The following is a 23,960-nucleotide window of genomic DNA, read 5'->3' on the forward strand; positions in this document are numbered from 1 at the left end:
CTGCTAAATTACTGTTTCCGGCAGTTATTTAATTGTTGGAGACAGTAATTTAACTGTAAATTGACTTTTTTTTTTCTTCAAAAATATTTTAATTAATATTATTGTCTTTGCTACTAAATTACTGTCTCCAGCAGTTATTTAACTGTCGGAGACAGTAATTTAACTGTTAATTGATATTTTTTTAAAAATATTTTAATTAATATTACTTTATTCGTTGCTAAATTACTGTCTCTAGCAGTTACTTAACTGTCGGAGACAGTAATTTAACTGTTAATTGACTTTTTTTATTCTTAAAAAAAATATTTTTAATTAATATTACTGTATTCGTTGCTAAATTAATGTCCCCAGCAGTTATTTAGCCGTCGGAGACAGTAATTTAATTGTTAATTGACTTTTTTTTTTTTTTTCTTAAAAAAAATTATTTTAATTAATATTACTGCATTAGCTGCTAAATTACTATCTCCAACAGTAATTTAACTGTCGTAGACAATAATATTAATAATATTACTGTTCGAGAAAATAATATTCATAATATTGCTGTCCCAAACAGTAATATTACTATCTGAGATAGTAATTTAATAGTCAAGATAGTATTAATTAAAATATTTTTTTTGTAAGAAAAAGAAAATTCAAACAAAAAAAAAAAAAGTCAACGCCGGAGACCGGCGGTCAACGGTGGTTGACCGGTCGGAAAAAAATTTCAGGAAAAAAAAAGTTAAAAAAAAAAAAAGTCAACGCCGGAATCTGACCGGGAAAAAAACATTTCAGAAAAAAAAAATATTTTCTGAAAAAAAAAAAAATTGGGGGTTAATGTGATATATTTGTTTAAATCCGGGGTCAATGTGTAATATTAAGGAAGCTAGAGCATAATGGGTGGAATTGATAAGAATTATATTATGGAGGGTATTTTAGACTAAAGACATGGGGATGAGTTTAATTGAGAGACTGTTTTTTTTGTATACCAAAATGCATTTAAGTCCCATGTGATGGGTTTTTTTGTCATTCGCCCTAATTATCAAAGACTTATCTCAAGATTATTTATATTGGCCTCGTTCGGTTAGCAAGATAAAATTTAACAATTTAATAAAAACAAATTATTTTATTGGACTCCAACACGTCCAACAAAAAAACTTTTTGAAAGGCAAAATAATCCATATGATAACATAATATTTACGAGTTAATCTAACAAGCTATTGGGATATCAAACTTTAAACAATATTCGATAATTTAATTAATAATAATTAATCTCCCCAACCAAACGAGCCGGTATGAATACAATATGAGCAGCCTAGTGTTTGTGAATTGTGACCACATCAATTAATGTTGGCCCTTTATTAAAAAGAGAACACAGCATGAAGCGTGGATCTTGTTGCCCGCTCATATTATAAATACACACCCATTTTTCAACTCTTCTTTCATTCCTCATCATCCTTCTTTCCTCCTTTGCTCAACTACTCCTTTTCTTCCCACATTTTCCTTTGCCTAAAGGTATGTTTCCTCATTCGTTAATGATATATGAATGTTTTTTTTATTTTTAATTAAGTATTATTCTAAGTTTCGTTTTTCATTGATGATTTATTTTGTCGAAATCAATTTCTGCTAGTTGTTTTTGTTCTAGTTAGTGAGATTTATTTGATTTATTTTGTTTTTGGAAAAAAAGAGGGGGTAGCAGAGAGAGAAAGCATTATCCATGACGATCAAGCCAACAGTTCGAATTGCGGGGCGTAAGCTGGTGGTGAAGGAGCGTACCATACTCACCGACGTGCCGGAAAATGTGGTGGCCACCTCCGGCGAGGCGGTGGAGGGCGTGTTTCTGGGGGCTGTTTTCGACGAAGAGAGCTGCCGGCACGTGGTCCGACTCGGGAAACTGCAGGACGTCCGGTTCTTGGCTTGTTTCCGGTTCAAGTTGTGGTGGATGGCTCAAAAAATGGGTGAAAATGGCCGCGACGTACCGTTGGAGACTCAGTTCTTGCTTGTCGAAACTAAAGAAGATCATCAAGATGAGGAAAACATTGCCTACACGGTGTTTCTGCCTCTAATCGAAGGCCCCTTCAAAGCTTGTCTTCAGGGGAACGATGGAGACGAGCTCGAGTTGTGTTTGGAGAGTGGGGATAACGATACTCTGGCGTCGGCTTTCACCCACTCCGTCTACATTAGCTCCGGTTCGGATCCGTTCGCTACTATACACGAGGCGATGAAGGCTGTTAAAATGCACCTCGGGACGTTTAAGCTGAGGGACGAGAAGAAATTGCCGGATATTGTCGACTACTTCGGGTGGTGCACATGGGATGCTTTCTATCAGGAGGTGACTCAACAAGGGGTGGAAGCCGGCCTCGAGAGCCTCACCTCTGGCGGCGCTCCACCCAAATTCGTCATCATCGACGACGGCTGGCAGTCGGTCGCCGGCGATGAAGAAAAACAACAACAACAACAAGAGCTCGGTCAGCCTCAACTACTGAGGTTGACCGGAGTGAAAGAGAACGCGAAATTCCAAACGGAGGACCCAAAAATTGGGATCGAGAATATCGTGAAAATCGCGAAAGAGAAGTACGGGTTGAAAAGCGTGTACGTGTGGCACGCAATCACAGGGTATTGGGGTGGGGTGAGGCCCGGCGTGAAGGAGATGGGTGAGTACGATTCGGCCATGCAATACCCGAAGGTGTGCAATGGTGTGATGGAGAACGAGCCCGGTTGGAAGACCGACGCACTAGCGGTGCAGGGTTTGGGTTTGGTGAATCCGAAGAACGTGTACAAATTCTACAACGAGTTGCATAGCTATTTGAGGTCGGCCGGTGTCGACGGGGTCAAAGTAGACGCGCAGTGCATATTGGAGACACTTGGGGCTGGTCTTGGTGGCAGAGTTGAGCTAACCAAGCAGTATCATCTAGCTCTCGATGCATCTGTCGCCAGAAATTTCGCGGACAACGGGTGCATCGCCTGCATGAGCCACAATCTCGAGTCACTTTACTGGTAATAATTGTACACAAGCACGCTTCAAATTTTCGAGATTTTGATATTTTCGAGTATTCTTATGAACTACTCGATTACTTTATAAAATGTCAGCTCAAAGCAAACAGCTATAGTGAGAGCATCGGATGATTTCTTCCCACGAGACCCTGTGTCGCACACGATCCACATTGCGGCCGTTGCGTACAACACCGTGTTCCTAGGAGAAGTAATGCAGCCCGATTGGGACATGTTCCATTCCGTCCATCCCGCGGCAGAGTACCACGGATCGGCCAGAGCTCTTAGTGGTGGATCTGTCTACGTTAGGTAATTAAATAAATCTCATCAGCGATACATATATGATTACGGTAATGATATGTTTTGAATTTTAATATGTCATTTTATTGTTTATAACAGCGATAAACCAGGGAAGCATAATTTCGAACTACTGAGGAAGCTTGTTCTTCCCGATGGCACCATCCTCCGGGCCCGCTTTCCCGGTCGACCTACTAAGGACTGCCTATTTTCCGATCCTACTCGTGATGGTGTTAGGTCAGAGCATTCTCATTCACTTTCTTTTTATTAGCACCTCTGTATTTTAGAAACTCGTCTAGTCGCACCTAAAATCGCCTAATTGTACGTAAAAAAACAACTCACCGTGTTATAAATATTTGCAAAATCCCCACTATGATACATTTTTTTTAATTGTTTTCTAAGTAAAAATTTGTTGATGTACATGTTTTAGTCTGTTGAAGATATGGAACATGAACAAGTACAGTGGAGTACTAGGAGTGTACAACTGTCAGGGCGCGTCGTGGAATAGTGTCGAGAGGAAGAACACTTTCCACCAAGCAACAATATCGACCGAACCGATAACCGGATACATCAAGGGTGGTGACGTCCATCTCATTTCCCAGACCGCCCTCGACGCAAACTGGGATGGGAAAGTGGCTCTCTACTCCTACATGAAAGGCAGCATCACCATTCTGCCATACGATGTTGCCATTCCCGTTTCTCTAAAGGTCCTCGAGCACGAGATTCTTACAATCACACCCGTTAAGATATTGGCACCCAGTTCGAGGTTCGCCCCGCTCGGACTTATTGACATGTTCAATGGTGGTGGAGCAATACAAGGGCTCAAATATGAAGAGGGAGAGAATGGTGTTGTTTATTTAGAGGTGAAGGGTTGTGGGCGTTTTGGCGCTTACTCGTTGACTAAGCCTAGAAAATGCACAATCGGATCGTCTGCGGTCGACTTTGAGTATGATTCGGCCTCCGGTTTATTGACCTTGAACCTGGAAGAGATGCCTCTTGAGCATCAGAAAGTTCACTATATTGTGATTGAATTATGAACTTATTGTCATTGCAAGGCTAGATTATGATGCTATAAATTATCATAAGGGCTTTTGTTTTTTTGGAAAATGTAATAATATTGGTTGCTTCCCTTTGTTGTCGACATTCGGTCGGTTTGGTGTGTTTCGTGGTTGAACTTGTGAGAACACCAACCTTGCTTGTAAGATGTAACCGCAATTCATAGTATTGATGCTTGGAAGAACCTCGTTGTAGTAGTACTATCCCAGTTCATATGTATTGGATCATCATAAACTTCTTTCGCACATTTGTTCTTTGTACCGCCTCCTTCCCATTTTATTTGTTGTTTTGGGCTAAAGTGCACACGTATTAAGAAAACTAATAAATGTACATGAATTATAGGAAAATCCTAACAAAGTGACTAAAAACACCCTCTCATCCATTAATTCAATTAAGTATAGTAAGGGCAAAATTAATCAAAGCATAAAAATTGTTTGAAGTATAAAGTGATAATTATTTTGAAATATTTTTTTTCTTTCTAAAACAACAAATAAAATGGGAAGGAGTTAGTATTTGTTTCTTTGTTCATGTGTTTATGAGTTGGTGTGTGTTTATGTGTGTGAAGCGACAATTCCCTACATACACATGGTTCATCATGTATTGAGTGCGCATAATCTTGTGTTTGTGTGGGTGGGTATATACTAGCGCTGCAAATTGGAACTTAATTTTCGAATTCTGATGTTTCCTATCCAATTTCTTGTTTAATGTTTTTTATTATTTCAATTTTAGAAATCTGCTAAACAGTATAGACTGAAATCGGAATTATATATGAATTTATTGAATAATCACCTTTTGATCAGATTTTATTTTTAAAATACTTTTGAATTTCTATGTTTAATAATTAATAGTATATAATACCATAATATGCATGGCTGCTAATATTTAATATGAAAATATAAATGTTAAAACATCCTAAGAATCCTGAACTTATATAACCTATCTTTTCTACTCTACATGCCCCCATCAAAGTCTCTTCTTTCCCTGCAAAATCAAAATGTCCATCATAATTATAATAAAATATTATTAGGAGCTTGCATTAAGAATTAATAATTGTAGTTCTTAATTATCAAAAAAAAAAAATAATTGTAGTTCTTGCACTTGTTGCATTCAATTTGAGAACAATAATTTGTTGAAGTTTCAGTTCCATATTTTTTTTTTTTTTTTTTTGGTAATGCAGGAACCCGCAGCCAACCATATAGGTGCACTGGGTAAACCTACACTCTCGTATAATAGCTTGCAAACCATACGAGAGATATAAACCACACTAGGCTAACCATGTGTGACAAGCTCGACCTAGCGACCGTTGGCAAGGGGATTCGGACTTGGGTCAATTGACCCAAGCTCTCTTGTTCCAACCGCTAGGCCACCCTTGCGGGTAAATATTTCTTTTTATCTATCTATGTATAATATAAAAGGGTTTATTAGGGATAACCCCCTTGTTCATATTTTCTAATGAGGTAGATCCAATTTTTTTTCCACTTTTTGAGATAGACCCAATTTTGCCAACTTGGCAAAATATATTATATAATTTTCCTTTAATACCCCTGTTTATTTTTAAACGGCATTTAATTCCTTTAATACGTGATTTGAGATTTGCTGATACGTTGCCTAAAATCACGGAATAATATTACGTGAGATCATTGGCCGTTATACCAAATCGTGTATAATATTTTCGGATGTTCTCTTTCAGCGTTCCAGGGGTTTTCTTATCTTTGAAGATTTCTGCACCGTCGTGGAAATAGGATCGAATTGAGCGCTCATCTGTTGGACGTTGTTAACCAGGTATGAATGTGTTTTTCGATTTATTTTTCGTTCAATGGCTAGGATTGTCGTGTACGGTGGTTAGAAACTTTAAGAGTTGTGTTGATACTTGATTATATTATGTAGAACGTTTTTTAACAAAATTATTCCGTCATATATACATCGTTAATTTTGGCGGATGATGTTTGTTTGGAAGAGGATTGACAGAGTTAGATAAGGATTGTTCACGCAGATTGGACCAGAGTTATTTTATATGAACATCATAGTTGGTTTACGTAGTAATTGAAATAACTGTCCGCGGTCGTGGAGTTCATGTGTCTGATCCCGGTCGATAGTTGATTTATTTGTTTATAACAGTGGATTTTATGACGCTGGGTAGTACATTAAAATATACTTTGTAGTCTTTTTTAAGTTATCGTATGAATTTTGCATTTTAAGTTTATTTTTTATCATATTAATATATTTTTTAGTATTTTGTATTTTTAATGTCGTATCATGATTCAAGGTTTTTATCGATGGCGAATTTTGTACGGATTTTGTTGAGATTTGGTGGGTTGGTTGCTATAAAGAGGTGTTCGAATGGGTTTACTCGCGGTTCATTGGTTGCATTTGTTATTTCAAAGTGGCCACAACTCGATGGGTGGGATATAAGCATGACATATAGGTGGAAGGCGTTAGTGAATGTATCTTGGCTGACGATGAGGACATGATTTCGAGGTTTGGTGGGTTGGTTGCTATAAAGAGGTGTTTACGATGTAATGGCTCGGTAATGTCGGTTAAGTGCTAAACCGTTGTAATACAGTAGTATACTATTATGAATACCATATGATACTACCATTATCATTTTATTATACTATTATGAGATTATTAATGTACTAGAGTTTTTTAACTCGACATATTGGTTTGATTGTGTTATGATGTGTTTTAAGTATTTTATCAAAACCCTAGATTGAAATTATGAGATTATTAATGTACTATTTTATTGGTTATGTTGGAATACTTTACGTTGGTTTTGTTCTCAATGTTCTTGTCATTTCAGTGGTGTATTGTTTGTAACACAATTTCATATCACTACTATAACCGTAATATACTATCATAGCAGATTAATGTACTATATTGAAATTATTAATATACTATGTGGTTGAATAATACGGGATCCATAGTCGATTAACGAGATCCATAGTCGAATTAGATCAATGAGATAGTCTATTACATGATATAAGGAAAATTACCATAATTGATTAGTATTTCAAACAAACATATTATTCAGTTTCCGTTTATATTATTATTTTTTCATATATATTTATTATTTACCCTAATCGTTTTCATATAATAAGGAAAATTACCCTAATTGATTAGTATTTCAAACAAACATATTATTCAGTTTCCATATATATTATTATTATTATTATTCTATGGTTTTGATGATTCTTCGGCCCATAGTCGATTAACGAGATCCATAGTAAAATTATACCAGTGGGATAGTATTAAATGATATGGGATAGTATATTAACACAGATGTAATTCGACTATGCATCTCGTTAATCAACTATGGGCCGAAGAATTATCAAAACCCTAGATTTGAGTAATCCTAGATTTGAGTAACCCTAGATTGGAGCAGTGACGGCGGCCCATAGTCGATTAACGAGATCCATAGCCAAATTATATCAGTGGGATAGTTTATTAGTATATTGTCGGTTTATTTGGGCCAAATTACGTGAGTTTGCCAGAGATTTGCTGCCCAAGTATTTCAAGCACAACAATTTCTCCAGTTTCGTTCGGCAACTGAATACTTACGTGAGCTTTTGCTAATCGAATCCTTCGATCTGTAACGAGGAATTTTGGTTTTTTTTTTTTTTTTTCGGTTATTGATTGAGTTGCTTATCTGATGAATTTTTCGGGATTTGGGAAGGTTATGCCTGATCGGTGGGAGTTCTCCAATGAATGCTTTCGAAAAGACGAGAAAAGGCTGTTGTGCGAAATCCAGTGCCGGAAAATTGCTACGACGTTGCACCACAGCGGACAGTGTCTCCGTCGGACTCCGGCGAGGAGCAAGTACTTTCCTCATCTAATTTCCCCGGCACCGTCCGCGAGATCCGTATAAATATCTGGTTTTGAGAGGTTTGCAGATTTTTTTGGTAGTAGATTTGTGGGGATAGTATTTTAACGGGAAAATAGGGTGGGATTTGATATTATTTCAAAAGGTAAATAACGAGATTTGTGGGATTTGATTGAGGGTACTTATGTAATTTAGAAAAGTTTGGATTTTTATCAAAATGGCAAATTTAAGTTTGGGTTTACCCCTATTATTTGAATGTCTAAGGGGGTTATATCTAATAGACCCAATATAAAAAGTGGATACCATTCTGTCTAATCATATTCTAAAATTGCTTAGTTGAAGTTCAATTAATGATGTGTATTCCTCAATTGATTAGTTGAAATTTTTATTTTTGTATGTATTTAAGTTCTTACATATTTAACATTTGTACACTCATTTAAATATTTACCACATGCATATATATTATTTCAAATTTTTAAATTCTATAAATTCTAAAGCTATTATCTTATTTATAATTTTAATTTTCCGAAAAAAGTAATATTCAGATCCTTTTTTTTTTTTTATTTAAATTTGTAATTAAATGGTTATGTTAATAAATTTGTAATTTAAATATACATTTGAATAATTTATGAAATTTTAGTGTATTTGAATGATTTGAAAAAATATATTCATTTAGTTTTAATTATTTTAAACATTTTGGGATATCTTTATAAAATTTGAATATTTATATTTTTAGTAATAATTATATTTGAATATTTATATTTTTTTTTACTATAACTAGCATTTTCCCCCGTGCGATGCACGAGATATTATTTAAATAGTGAAAAAAATAATCAATTTAATATATAATAAGAAAATATAGTAAAATAATATAGTAAAATTTAATAATGTAAGTATTATTCATATTTTATATAACATTAGTTTTTTAAATCTTACATGTTAAGATTTATAATCCAAATAAATAGACTAAGATTTAACAAATTGAATTTATAGCTTTATCTCTTAAGATTTGAGACATATTGATGAAAAACAGGAGATTAATAATTGTTGAAAATTTAGGTAAAAATTAATAGAGAAAATACATTAAAAATAAATAATTACATAAGTACCAATAAGGTAAGATTCTTCATGGGTTAGTTTTAATCTTGATAATTGTTAAAAATTATAGTTAGAAATTAGTAGAGAAAAAATATTAAAAATAATTAATTACAGAAATATCATTAGGATTTTTTAGGGTTGACCAACATTTCTTTCTTTTATATATAAGATTATATTTGAATATTTACATTGTTTATTACTACATTACAATTAAAACTACAATATTTATTAACATTTTCTAATATTCGAATAATTTTTTTACAAATTATTAATAATTCAAATGAACTTATCAATTAATTAATTTAAGAACATACATGGAAATGATTACATATAGATCATTGATTGATATCGATTATATCAAGTGTAATTTACCAATCAATTAAAAGCCCATCATTTCATATATTTTGATATCATACTAATTTGCATTTAATTTAATTTATTGGAAATGTAGTATATTTTAGACTTAGATGTTTAACTCGAATTAAAATTTATTTTAATTTTAATATGTTATGAAATTTATATTTTTTTTATTATTAATATACAAAAAATAAAATGAAAAAATAACGTGTATATTGCACTTATTCTGAAAATTTAATATCCGGAGATGTATTTATTATATAATACTAAATTGTCATTTATTACCTATTTACGTGCCAAGATTTCATAGCATTTTGTTCATTTATATTGTCATTGTTATAGAAACTCATTGACTTTTATTTACCAATTTCTTCTGGTTCCCCCGCCCCCCTTCCCCCTCCCACCCGAATTACTTCCTTTTTTTTTTTTTTTTCCAAATTCTTATTTATTATTTTAAAACAAGCTCAAATTCAAATTCAAATTTAAATTCGGGTAACTTATATTTTTTGTCATGTGTATTCAATTATTTATCCATAGAAACTTATAAATATCAACTCATTTGTGAGGACAAAATAAAATAAAATCATTTATGATATTGTAGAAATGATAATTAATTTTTGTTAGTAACAATTACGAAAAAAAATTGGAGTCCATTTATGTATGTTAATTAATTGATAAATTCCATATATAATTATGAACTTACCACAATGTTAATAATTAACCCAAGCAAACAAATGTAATCCCAATTCCATTTAATAAAAGAATAAATTATCCTATTTTCTTTTTAATGTTATGATTATTTTGCCATCTTTAAAAATTAATTATATATTTTTTCTGTCCCTAAAAACACCTATAAGACCCTCCTACTACCTCATTCATTCACACCATGCGAATTCATTCACATCACGACTCAATTTATATATATATTTTTTCTCTTTCATTTTGTCCTCTTATTTTCGTTCTTTATATTCATGTTCATTCTTTACCCAGTCTTATATTGGTGCACATATATAAAGCACTATGGACGAGTACATTGATGTTACAAATGTATGTTTATGTCTTTTTTGTTTATCGAATATTTTTTGTTCTCATGTTTATATATATATATATATATATATATATATATATATATATATATATATATAAATATATATATATATATATATATATATATATATATATATATATATATATATATATATATATATATATATATATATATATATATATATATAATCTCATTCTACCATATTGTTTAATCGTATCATTGTTGTTTGTTTATTTATTTATCGCAGTGTTTATTGGTTTATTGATATAACATGATCGAGTCATACGTTTAACGTGTAATACTAATACTACTCATCAAGATGACTTATGATCTGACATGTACAAGGATTAAGATCTAACAGTATATATTGCCTATTATCTTTTACCACAGACCGCAATATATTATTCGAAAATTTATCCAATTGTCTGCAAAAGTCATAATGGAATTGTTCTTTGCCATTACTTTTTGTATATTTCAAATTTAAGCAAATCGATTATCTTTATTGTTTGTCTTTGAGTAAATTATTATTTCATTTTTCATCCTAAACAGATAATAATAGTAACAATAATCAATGCTTGTTGTTCATAAATATTTTTGTGTGCGTCTCATTGAATATTAATAAATATGTATTGAAAATTCGTTTTCTATATATTAGGTAATATTATTGAGTTTCCTAATTTGAATAATTTCACCATTTATATAAAATTCAAGTGACATATAAAACATTAATATTTTAAATGCATATAATTGGTGTAACATAATTTAGTCACATTAAAATATATTGTTACGTGATAAAAGTCATATTAATATTTAATTTTTTTTGTTTGAAATGTAAAATGTACTATCAATAAAAAATATGTTATAAAGGAAGCAAAAGTAAAGATCACACTATTTGTATATGCAACAAGAAGTATAAATCACATTGACATTAAGTTTTTCTATTATTTGTTAGTTAATATGAATATCAATTAATATTAGAGCTAATTGCACATAACCCCCTGTGTAATCTTGAATAGCCAAAAAAGTCCTCATATTATAAAAATTAGCAAATACCCCCCTATGTTTTGTTTGATAAAGAACATCGCCCCTTTTTCTGAAATTGGCTGCTAAGTTAGATGAAATTACTAAACTAACCCTGATAATTTTTAATAATATTTTAATTTTAAAAAAATAAAATGCATAAAATAAAATAATTAAAAAAATGAAAAAAAGAAAGAATAAAGAACAAAACATTTAGCACGCACAGGTGCTCAACTCATGGCATCATCTTCCTTTTCTTCCATCCAACCCTCCACCGTCGCACCACCACTGCCAATACACCCGCCGCCCCACTTCAAACAATTACTTCAAAATATTTTTAATTCAGATTCACCATTAGAGAAACGGAGAAGGGACGGACAATTCTTCCAATTCTCATCTGCCAAATCTTCAATGTGAAGTGCCCTCGTCTTCTGCCGGGTTTCAGGGAGAAAGCAATTTTTTTTGTTTTTACTTCTTTTGTAAATGGGCTGGAATTCTAGAGAGAGAGGGGGGGGGGGGGGGGGGGGGGGGCTGGAATTTTCGTCCCCTTTCTTTTTTAGCAAATGAGTGGATCTGAAGAAGGAGAGGGAGAAGGGAGATGATTAGGTTTTAAGAAATTATGAAAATTGCAATTTGGTCCTATATAATTTGGAGAGAGGGTTTTTCTGAAATTGTTAGGGACTGAATCGAAAATTCTAAAAACTTCATTTTAGGCATGTGAAAAATCCTGGATAAATTTGTAATTTTCGAAAATGTTGAGTTAGGGTATTTGGGTCTTTTTAGGTCAAAAATCAGACTCCCAGTCGCACAAACCGCGAGTGCATCGCACATTGAGCTTGTAGGGTCCTTTTTGGCTTTGACTAATTTTCACAGGGGGTTATGTGCTAATTTTTTTAACACGGATGCTTTTTCGGCAATTCAAGATTATACAGGGGTGGTTTTTGCAAAAAACCCATTAATATTTATATACTTGGTTGGTTAAAATTTATACATTATTTTTGGATACCCGATTCCTTATACTATGTAACCAGTTAGTCTATTTTAAATATTACGTGGGTATATATATATATATATATATATATATATATATATATATATATCTATATATATATATATATATATATATATATATATATATATATATATATATATATATATATATATATATATATGAATATAAATGTTATGTACAGATACCCACATATTTTTACTAGATCAAATAAAATATCTAAAGATACACATTATATATAGATAGCCGTATTTTCAGATTTTTGTTTCATAATTTACTATTTACTTTCTATTATATGTGTCAATCTTCTTTTTTCTTTTCCTTTAGTAATTTCCTTTTGCTATTTTAATTTATGTTTAAGTATATATGTTGTAGACTTATTTTTATTGTTTATCATATCCAGACAAGAATTAGAGATAAAAAGAATATTGAATATTAATTGATATTGATATGCATAATTGGGCCAACCCAATGGGCCTACAATTTCTTTACCTACTGGGCCACGAGCCTAATATTGAAGACCACTACTACCGAGGCCCAATCACCTTCAAATATGGTTTTGGCTCGGCAACCTCAACTAATTAAACTTCAGCCCAATCAATGAGGTATAAATAACGGTTTGAACTCATTACTTAAGGTACGTCCTATTAACTGAGCAATACTACAACATGTAGTCTCTAGACTATTTCCACTATCCGCACGTCTGACTTGAGCATCGGAGGGGTTTCCACCGGATCAACCACCGGCCTAGTTTACGTGTTCTATGATCGCAGGTATCTCAAGGTCATCAAGCTCGTGAGCCAGTGATCCACTGTGCTCTTCCAGCTCTTCATACTTCAACTATCTAAGGTGATCTATCTCTAGCATCATCATTTTGGCGCCGTCTGTGGGAAGGCAGACATTCACGTAGCGCGCACAATGGCCTTGAGATATTTTTCCAGTGGAAGTGTGACACTGCTAACGACCTCCCATCTCGTGGTGGCTCTGGCTTGCCACTTCCTCCTCCTCGTGCTTGGGATCCACCACGAGACCTTCCTCGGATGTCCCACTTCTCAAGGTCATCAAGCTCGTGAGTCAGTGATCCACTCTGCTCTTCCAGCTCATCTTATTTCAACACTCTAAGGTGATCTATTTCTAGCATCATCATTTTGGCACTGTCTGTGGAAAGTCAGACATAGTCACGTAGTGCGCATGATGGCCTTGAGACATTTGCCCAGGGAGAGTGTGACACTGCTAACGACCTCCCACCTCGTGGAGGCTCTGGCTTGCCACTTCCTCCTCCTCGTGCTCGGGATCCACCACGAGACCTTCCTTGGATGTCCCACAAGATCCTCAACAGGATCCACTTCTTCCCGCCCCTCGATCGGTTCAGACAACCGAGGAGGCCCTTCAACGCTAACAACCTCCCACCTCATGGAGGCTCGAGCTTGACGATTCCCCTTCCCCGCATTCGAGACCTATGGATGGATGTGCACGACCCAGTGGGCCCCCAATTTATCTAATAATTGGGCCCAATAGACAAAAGCCCAAGCACCTTCAAAATAACGCTTGGGTCCAACAAAGTAAACCCAACCCAATCAACGACATATAAATAGAGGTTTTACTCGTTTATTAAGGTACGTTCTATTATTCACAAATAATGTAGAGTGCTTATTCTCTCTACCATATCTACGATCCATACCTCTGACTTGAGCGTCAGAGGGATTTCCGCCGGATCAACCCCCGGCTTAGTTCACGTGTGTTCATATCGTAGGGACCTCAAGATCATCAAATTGTCAAGCTACTGATCCGCTTTGCTCTCCTAGCTCGTTTACCACACTACCCCAAGTGATCTAGCATCATCATTTTGGCACCATCTATGGGAATGCAAACCAGATCACGTAGCCAGCAAAATCCTCATGAGTCATCTACTCGGAGAGAGAATGACACAGCTAACAACCTCCCAATTCGAGGAGGCTCTGGCTAACCACGTTAATCTAGCATAACCCTTTTTCTATGGCTACCTTCATTGTTATGTCAATTGAATTACAGCTTACTTTACCATAGCACTCCCCGCTAATACGGCTTACTGCACTACAGTAAAGGGCTACACATAATTCAACCGTTGGCAGAAGGAAAGAAAAATTCAACAGATTGGTTTTTCTTTATAGCTTGAAATGATTCTTAATTAGATTAAGAATGAGGGATTTTATTAAAAGGTTTTATCTCATCAGAAGGTTCGGATTGGTCTATGTGATTCCTACATCTTTGTTCTCTAAAGGTATATGGAAACGCATATTGTCCTAAGAGGAACATACAACCTAACTACATAATTAATTACAATAATTAATTATCGAGTTTTTCAAAATAATTATAGAACCTCAACTAGCATAAATTATTCAAATAATGTTGAGGTACGAGTAATTAAGTTGAACTATAATCAATATTATATGTGTGTTCTATTAATTAAAATCAATTTAACAATTTAAATTAATTAATTAATATAACACCTATTTACTAAAATAGATGATTGTTGACTCGATTATCTAATTGGGATTAATTGAAAATAATTTTCCGAAAATTAAAATCAATTTGTTTTAAGTTTAATTTTGGAAATCTGAAATAAATTTTTTTTTTTTTTTTTTTTTTCAGTGAACCGGTTCGCCCGACCGGTCTGACCGGTTCGGACCGAAGCGGTCCGGTTCTGCCCGGTCCAGTTGACCCAAATCAGTGGGCCGGGTCAGTTGGACCAAGAACCGGTCTGACCGACTCGAATCCACGTGTATTCGGTCAATTGGATCGCACACAACCATCGAACCGGCCGGTTCGACCGGTTCGATCCGAATAATTAAAAACCGATGTTTAAAAAATTATTTCAGATCCGATTTTCCAATTTTAAACAATTTTAAAGCTGGAAAAATTCTAAAGAATATTTCAAAAATATTTTAAACTTACGAAAGCTCCCAATTACATAATACAACAATCGCTATTTCAATAAATCGAACATGCATAAAATCATGGCATATTAAAACAAACGCAATTAATTGCGCAACGAGCTCTAATACCACTGTTGGGAATCGGACATGTGTACGCAACAGAAAACAAAAATTTTTATCCGAATTAAATGAATTTAAAACACATAAACACATGCCCGATAATTTAAAACAATTAATTGCGTACCTTTGCGCTTCCAGCGAAATAAAAAACAACATACATGCTTAATTATTTAATCGAATTTAAATCAATTAACATGCTCGAGTTTAAATCAAATAATCATGCTCGCATTAAATGAACGATTTCATGTAGTCACATAAAATCATACAAGTTTCATACTAGAACGAACATATATATTCAATTTAAACGTAATCGAATCTAACGACAATGGATTCGAAAATTCACCTCTTGAAGCGTGAGGTAGGCGCACTAAGCAAAGCAAGAATGCTACGGAAACCAATCCGTACAATCCGGGGCAGCAGCGGCGAAACGGCAGCAGCGGCAAGACGAGCTACGGCGGCGCGTGTGGCTCACGCGCTGTCTTCGGGCGGCGCGTGGGAATGCGTGCGGCGTCGGCTCGTGTGCTGCTCCTCGATTCTTCGATCTTCGATCTTCCTCCTCTCGGATTTCACCTCGTATACTTCGATCTACTAAACACGTGGCACTAGACATGTAATAGTTAGAAAAACGGAAGAACAAAAAGAAGGAAAGAACTACCAATGTGAATCGGCTAAGAGAGGGCCGATTCCGGCAAAATTCAGGCGACGGCGGCGGTGGTGGCCGCGGGGAGGAGTGGCCGAGTGAGAGGAGAGCGGCTAGGGTTAGGGTTTCGTGTCTTGTATATGTGCAAGACCTATAATTCAAGTATTTATAGTGTCTTGCAGAATACCCTAACGGGCTTAAGTTGGACCGGGCCCAACTGCTTAAGTTCGTTAGTTCTTTTACTTGCTCGTCTCTCTCAACTCGATGATCGGAAAACTGTAACAATTACATTTTCGGAATCATTATAATGTCCTCGTCATTACGAGTGCCAACTCTCGATTTCCAACTTTCCAAAAGTTGAAACCCTAATTCAGTGCACTTTCTACATTTGGAAACTTCCCGATTTAGAAAGTCCACTAATATGTTTGTCTATTCTTTTCCTTTTCTTATTCTCATTCATAATTCCAAATTACGAATGTTGGACCCAATCATATTGACTTCCAATCATGCAAAGATAAACCATTTTATCTCTGACTGTTTATTCAAAGATCTCATGTGCACGAGCAGTGTGACCCTCGATGGTTCAGGTGTAAGCTAGCCGTGGGCCCATAACCCTTTGTGGTCAAAACTCGTCCCTTAGAGTTACGATTAAGATGAAACTCGTTTCACCTTAATCACCCAACGAATCAAGATTGGCATCTAGCAACTACGCGTCATGATTCCCTAGATACAAATGAAGTGCCTGCAAGAACCTTCAGATATAGTTAACGTACAGTACGATCCCTTCGATACATATGTCCCGATTGAACTAGAGGCATTGGTTCATCGAGACCTCTTTATTTGTTCAATGACTGTGCAATCGTTCTAAGTGTTGTAATCGTTACGTGCATGACTTAGAGATTCAAATTCTGTAATAATCACTTAGTCAGCTCTGGCCAGAAACTTAGAGAGATTACAAACTATAAGAACACACAGGACATCCAAGACTATTCTAGCGATCGAATCCCCGACTACAATGCACAGACCTCCTACTAGATTTCGGGCTGCACGAACACTGGCCCTTGGGGTGGTCCTCGGTGGAACTCAGGGACAGGTCACGATACAGATGGTCCTCTAGTGAAGTCACGGTGATGTCTAGGTCATAAGGACTAATGGTGTACAACTATACCATAGATATCTCTACTCGATTATTGGGAACCACTTAGAAATTTCTAGGGTGAGGGAGTTCAGTGAACTCGTCAACTTACGAGCACCCACTTATGCATGCCAATATCACAATACCGTTTACTGATGAGATGCAGTACACATACACTAAGTGCTAGTCTCTTAATGGGAAAGGCCGATATCCTCATTGATGGCGTAACCCTTCGACTAGGAACATGTTTAACAGTTACAATACTTAAGTAAATATCTCACGATCCTAACGATCAATTACTAGTACTTGTAATAAATGTAAGGACTATATCTATGCTTGTGACAAAGGGACAAAGATATAGAATGCCAAGGTGTTTTATCATTAATACGAAAAAGGTTCGTTTATTACCATAATAAATACGAAAGACCACAACCACATGTTAGCTTGTTGGTCTCCTACTCTAACATCAATATCAGTGTCAGTAATAGTATCAGTATCAATATGAATATCAATATCAATATCAGTATGAGTATTAGTATTAGTATTAATATTAGTATTAGTATTAGTATTAGTATTAGTATTAGTATTAGTATTAGTATTAGTATTAGTATTAGTATTAGTATTAGTATTAGTATTAGTATTATTATTAGTATTAGTATCCATATTAGTATTAGTATCCATATTAGTATTAATATCCATATTAGTATTAGTATGAGCATCAGTAGTAGTATCACTATCAACATCAGTGTTAGTATTCGTATTAGCATTAGTATCAGTATTAGTAACAATATCAGTATCAGTATTAGTATAATAATGAGTATGGGTATGAGTATGAGTATGTGTATGAGTATGACTATGAGTATGAGTTCGAGTATGAGTATGAGTATGAGTATGAGTATCATTAGCATTAGTATTAGTATTAGTATTAGTATTAGTATTAGTATTAGTATTAGTATTAGTATTAGTATTAGTATTAGTATTAGTATTAGTATTAGTATTAGTATAAGTATTAGTATTAGTATTAGTATTAATGTTCATATTAATATTGGCGTATTAGTTTTAGCATTAAATATTCGTATTAGAATTGGCGTATTATTATTAATATTAGTATTGGTATTAATATTTGTATTTGACTATTAGTATTAATCATTGTATTAATATTAGGATTAGTATTAATATTAGTATTATTAGTGTTAGTTTTAGAATTAATATTAATATTGGTATTAGTATTATCAATGTTGGTGTTAGTATTAGTAGTAGTAGTAGTAGATGTTGTTAGTGTAATATTAGTGTTAATATTAGGGTAGCATAGGCAATTATACACCGCAATGTCCAGAGTTAAGAGTAGATTTGAGATAAAGATCTTATATTTATCAACTCAGAATCTGGCGATATAACTAAAATTACGAGCATGAAAGATTTCCAGCGAATATGAAGATAAATTACAAACAAATGTATATTTTGATTCAATTAAAACATTTTTTTTTGCATGTTGTTTACCCTTTATGCTAATCTTACTATCGGCTCTACTGAAATTTTTGTTTATCAAGGTATTTTAATATAAATTGTATTTTCTTTCTCACACATTTAGTAACGTGTATCCATTTGTGCATATGAACAACGAAAAATGTGTACGTTACTCGCAATGTATTGTGTTATTTACGACGTGAATGCATGTGCTGTAAAACATGACTTTGATTTTCTTGTTAAAGATCCGAGTGAATTGGATGAGATAATAGTAATATTTTAAGTCATGTTGTAAAATCGTCTATTTAATCTAGCTCTTTGCTTTGTGATTGTGGAAATACATAAGAACATAATAATAATAATAGAGAGAGAATGAGAGAACACAAGTAAACAAGATTCGTAGAGAGATAATTGTGGGTGTTTAGGGGAGGGGAGATTCTCAGTTATATAGGTGTAATCCACCGGAAGTTACAAAGGAGTTACATAGGAGTTACAACCACTACAATGTATGGGGATAATGGGGTAGTGGGAAGTAGAGAATCTATAGTGGAATGGAGGTTACAACCTCTCACGTGTTAGGATAGGAAGACCCATATTTCCATATTATTTACAACACTCCCCCTTGGGGATTCCTATCAAAACATTACTGTGCTTTTCATGTTGCCTCGTTAAAACCTCCGAGTAATAAAAACCCAGTGGGAAAAACAACCTCGGTTAGGAAAAAGAGTACAACGCACAATCTTTCCAATCAGCATGTGTTGCCTCATTAAAACCTTGGCGAGTAACGAAAAACCCGTAGGAAAAATAAACCTGGCACACAGGAAAAAGAGTACAACAGGGCACCCGGGTATCTTCTGGATAATGAGTACCTACACGGTACTCCCCCTCAAGTTAACTCCCCCTGATATGTACAAGGGAGTGAACTCGGATAATCTACTCAAGTCAATAGCCTTAACATGTTTTCAAAAGTTGAATTTAGGCAAAACTTATTCTAAAAGTTGGAGCAGTTATCTAAAATTTTGATCTGCTGGATCATTATTTGTTTAGGCTATTGTTGTTGCTGATTGAAGAAAACTTCAAAGCTATGTACATGGAGTTGTCCCTTTAATGAAGTCCATCTTCATTTGCTCAATGCATACTGTATTACAGTAAAATGCAATCACGTAGAATCTTCTGTGTTAGTCAATTCACAGGAATCTCGAACATGCCTAATCATGGCTTCAGGCCATGTGCATTCACTCACTATCTCGTGAAGCAAACATCATGCATGATTTGATCTAGTGACAACTGAGGTACATTTCATAGAACCTCAAGACATAGCTATTTTCCCAATACTAAACCATGGATTGGGAACGAGCTTTGTGTGGATATGACTTCTAGTCAATGCCAATATAAACCACAAGTTTCGCCTCATTCATTGATGCATATGGCGTGTCGGTAAGGTGAGATAAGTCTATCTAATAAATTTACCGAAAAAGCTAAATCATATCGAGTACATGAAGTTAAGCATAATAATGCATATATTGCATTTACATATGGCACTTCTGGTGCTAACACTTCCTCGTCCTTCTCCATGGGACGGAATGAATCATTGGACCTATTCCACTTTCCAACTCCCATAGGTGTTACTCGATAATTTCTCTTTATCCATAACATCTTCTCGATGTAATTCGATTGATGGACATAAATATATTTGACATGATAAATTTTAAGTCGGTAGAGACAACAAATTAGTCTCATTTAGATCTTTGATCTTGAACTCAAATTTTCAGCAATTGAATTTTTCTTACTTGACTTCTAGTCTAAATCAAGTTTATGTCCTTAATATAAATTGTAGTAATAAGAACAATCAAAACCAATTATTGTTCACCTATTCTCTTCCGAGCAATTATTCACTTAGGCAACTGTCCTATATTCTTCTGGAATATTTGTAGTCATAATTAAAGTGAACGTCTCAGCCCAACTGAGTTTATGTTCCGTGATATGGAACTAATTGCTTCGGGAAATCGAAGTCCTTCTGGAACTTTCATATAAATACTTGTATCTAGATTCCCATTAGATACTTTGTGACCACGTATTTAATAACATTCATCATGAGAGAGTATACCTCTTTAAAATCAATCTCAGGTTGTTGAGGAAATCCTTGAATTATGAGATGAGTCTTCGAGCTCCCAATCTCATTTGCCCATAAATCATTGTACTATGAGATGAGTCTTCTGGCTCCAAATCTCATTCGAGCTATGAGATGAGTTTTTTGGCTCCCAATCTAGTTTAAGCTATGAGATGAATCTTCTGGTTCCCAATCTCATTTCATTAATTGATCTATGAGATGAGTTTTCTGGCTCCCAATGTTGTTTAAGCTACGAGATGAATCTTCTGGTTCCCAATCTCATTTCATTCCTTGAGCTATGAGATGAGTCTCCTGGCTCCAATCTCGTTTAAGCTATGAGATGAGTCTTCTGGTTCCCAATCTCATTTCATTCATTGAGCTATGAGATGAGTCTCCTGGCTCCCAATCTCGTTTAAGCTATGAGATGAATCTTCTGGTTCCCAATCTCATTTCATTTCTTGAGCTATGAGATGAGCTTAATGGCTCCCAATCTCGTTTGAGGTATGAGATGAGCTTTTTGGCTCCCAATCTCCTTTCTTTTCTTTGTGAGTACTCACTTATATCCCATGGGTGAAATTCAAGGATTTGTAGGAACTACTGGTCTCTACACTCTTCATTTTATCAAGGAATCAAATTCAGCTTGGATTGTTTTTTTTTTTTTTCATTTCGGCCATCATTCCTTTGTTTACACTTATCAATTGATCCAAGTTTTATATCATCACTCGTTAAAACATTCAGTAGCTACTGTGTAGGGAAGTTTATCATCGATGATCATTTCATCCCAATACCACATCTCGTTCATGCATGAATAACTAACCGAGTTTTTCCTATTCATGGGAATGGATATTAATGTCGAGGCGTCCCCCGACTTCGTCTGCAGGGCGAATCCATAGCCCGGAATTATTTTATGAGATGGATCAGGTGGGATCCCATTTATACTCGTGCTATTCGGATTCAATTGTTGGGCATTCATCCACTTCCGGGGATGAGAATCATTTGGTCCCATTGCGCTCCCCCTCTCCTAGGAAGGGAGGCAAGACTAGTTAGCATGGATTGATGGCCTACCCGCAATTGTCCTTCTAGGACATCTATCCTTGCAGGCTTATTTGAGATCTCGTCACTTTTTCAAACCATAAAATGAGTCTGACATTATTCGCCATACACGATTTCATGTTGTTCTTCAGGAACATTAGTGTTGACATTCTTTGCAAATTTAGTAGTCGTCCCACACGACTTCACGCCGTTCTTCAGGAACGTTAGCGTGGATGATCTATTTATCTATATATCAATTCTCTGAAGTAGGGGATCTTGATGAGACACGGTGGGGTCGTCTCACACGACTTCACGCCGTTCTTCAGGAACGTTAGTGTGAACGTTATTTCCTCCCCCTAACGGCGGGAAGACAGTCTCATCAAAGTGACAGTCCGCAATTTGAGCGGGTAAGAGATCGTCTGTATAAGGTTCTAATTTTAAGTTATAGATGGTGATACATATTTCACATTTATTTCTTGGATTACCTCCAAGAAAGGAATTGAATCATTATATGTATGTGCGTATGCTGACATAGAATCAAATTACTTGATTTCAAGCAATCGACAACTTATGCTTCTGGCATTCAAATTGTGGTTCTACATATTCGTGTCGAAAAATTCCTCTAATTTTCCCAATGTACGCTTCTGGCCGTACACGTTAGAGATGATGCACATATATTCGATTTCTTGTCTTCAATGGTTTCAACATAATAACCATTAGCTCAAATATCTTTAAAGTTTAACAACGTTCTACTGGAACGTGGAGAAAAAAAATGAGCTACTTCAATGGGCAAAACTGTGCCATGAGATACATAATTTGGACATTACCATAACCATCTATCAAAACTACATGTGCCTCATTTAGTTATCAAAGAGGTCTTGCTACAAATAGACATGTAATTAATAAAGTACGACTTATCTCTCAGAATAGTATGTGTTGCCGCACTATCTACCAGACATTTACCCCCACATGTCATGTCTAGAGAGTTATATAAATTTAATCACATATATTCAGTACTTCAGGTACTCAATAAATTCATCAAGCAAACACCACTGAATAACATAATAATTAACTTAGAACATACAGCGACATAAATATATGATCCAGAGCATAAACTAAACATAATCAAAATACGAATATAGTTCATAACATGAGCATATGGAGTAAGATGATTGAAATTCAATAAACTAATAAACCCGAGTAATAAAATAAACATAATGCATGAAATCAACAGTTCAATCATATCCCAATATGGGTTATTTAGTCAGATGTGCCCAAGTATGGAAGCTGAGTGACGCGCTATACATTGAAAACATTTACCTCTACCAACTCAGTCTATGCTGGTGTATTATTATTTGTATCTCCAGCCCCAACGTTCTTCACACTTCAGGTGCGCGATCAATGCTTAGATCCACCATATATAAAACATATGTGTATGTTCTGATTTTTGAGCTCTATTGGGATTTTAAAATTCATATACAAATCGTTTATGAATTCACTTGTTCCTTGCTTCCGGCAAGTGTATTGTCTTTTGGTAATCAAAATGACTAGCCAGGGTATCCCATTCTTTATGGTGACCATCCTTTGATGAATAGTCCAGACGAAGGACTTCATCTAATTATCTCGTAATCAGAAACATAATCTCAACCTTCTGGGCTGTACCTAATAAATTATCCTCGAAAACAACCATTCTCAATTGCTCACTAAGCGTATGGATCTTAACATCCATTCTCCAACTAATATAACTTTCATCAAATAAATTCACCCCTCATTCTACAGTGCATATTTATACATAAGCTTCTTAGTGCACTGTATTCTAAATATTATGGTAAAACATTCATAGTACAATTTCATATCAAATCCTCGAAACAT

At 34.8% G+C, this 23,960-nt stretch overlaps 1 protein-coding gene across 1 annotated transcript; it reads left to right on the forward strand.

Moving 5' to 3' along the window:
* Positions 1-1,417: 1,417 nt before the first annotated feature.
* On the forward strand, positions 1,418-4,562 carry LOC105949826 (putative galactinol--sucrose galactosyltransferase 6). Its single transcript, XM_012973137.2, has 5 exons — positions 1,418-1,488; positions 1,663-2,970; positions 3,064-3,273; positions 3,364-3,498; positions 3,692-4,562. Exons 2-5 carry the CDS (start codon positions 1,691-1,693, stop codon positions 4,296-4,298), a joined length of 2,232 nt encoding a protein of 743 aa, XP_012828591.2. The 5' UTR covers positions 1,418-1,488; positions 1,663-1,690; the 3' UTR covers positions 4,299-4,562.
* The last annotated feature ends 19,398 nt before the right edge of the window (positions 4,563-23,960 follow it).

This window comes from Erythranthe guttata, chromosome 10 (assembly GCF_056151865.1).
Source record: "Erythranthe guttata isolate IM_541 chromosome 10, IM_541, whole genome shotgun sequence".
Classification (NCBI taxonomy): Eukaryota; Viridiplantae; Streptophyta; class Magnoliopsida; order Lamiales; family Phrymaceae; genus Erythranthe; species Erythranthe guttata.

Bases quoted from the DNA above. Each gene is read 5' to 3' on its own strand.
- LOC105949826 (XM_012973137.2), top strand. From the start codon at position 1,691: ATGACGATCAAGCCAACAGTTCGAATTGCGGGGCGTAAGCTGGTGGTG. The intron at 2,971-3,063 runs GTAATAATTGTA...ATAAAATGTCAG, and splicing joins AATCTCGAGTCACTTTACTG to CTCAAAGCAAACAGCTATAG. The intron at 3,499-3,691 runs GTCAGAGCATTC...TACATGTTTTAG, and splicing joins CCTACTCGTGATGGTGTTAG to TCTGTTGAAGATATGGAACA.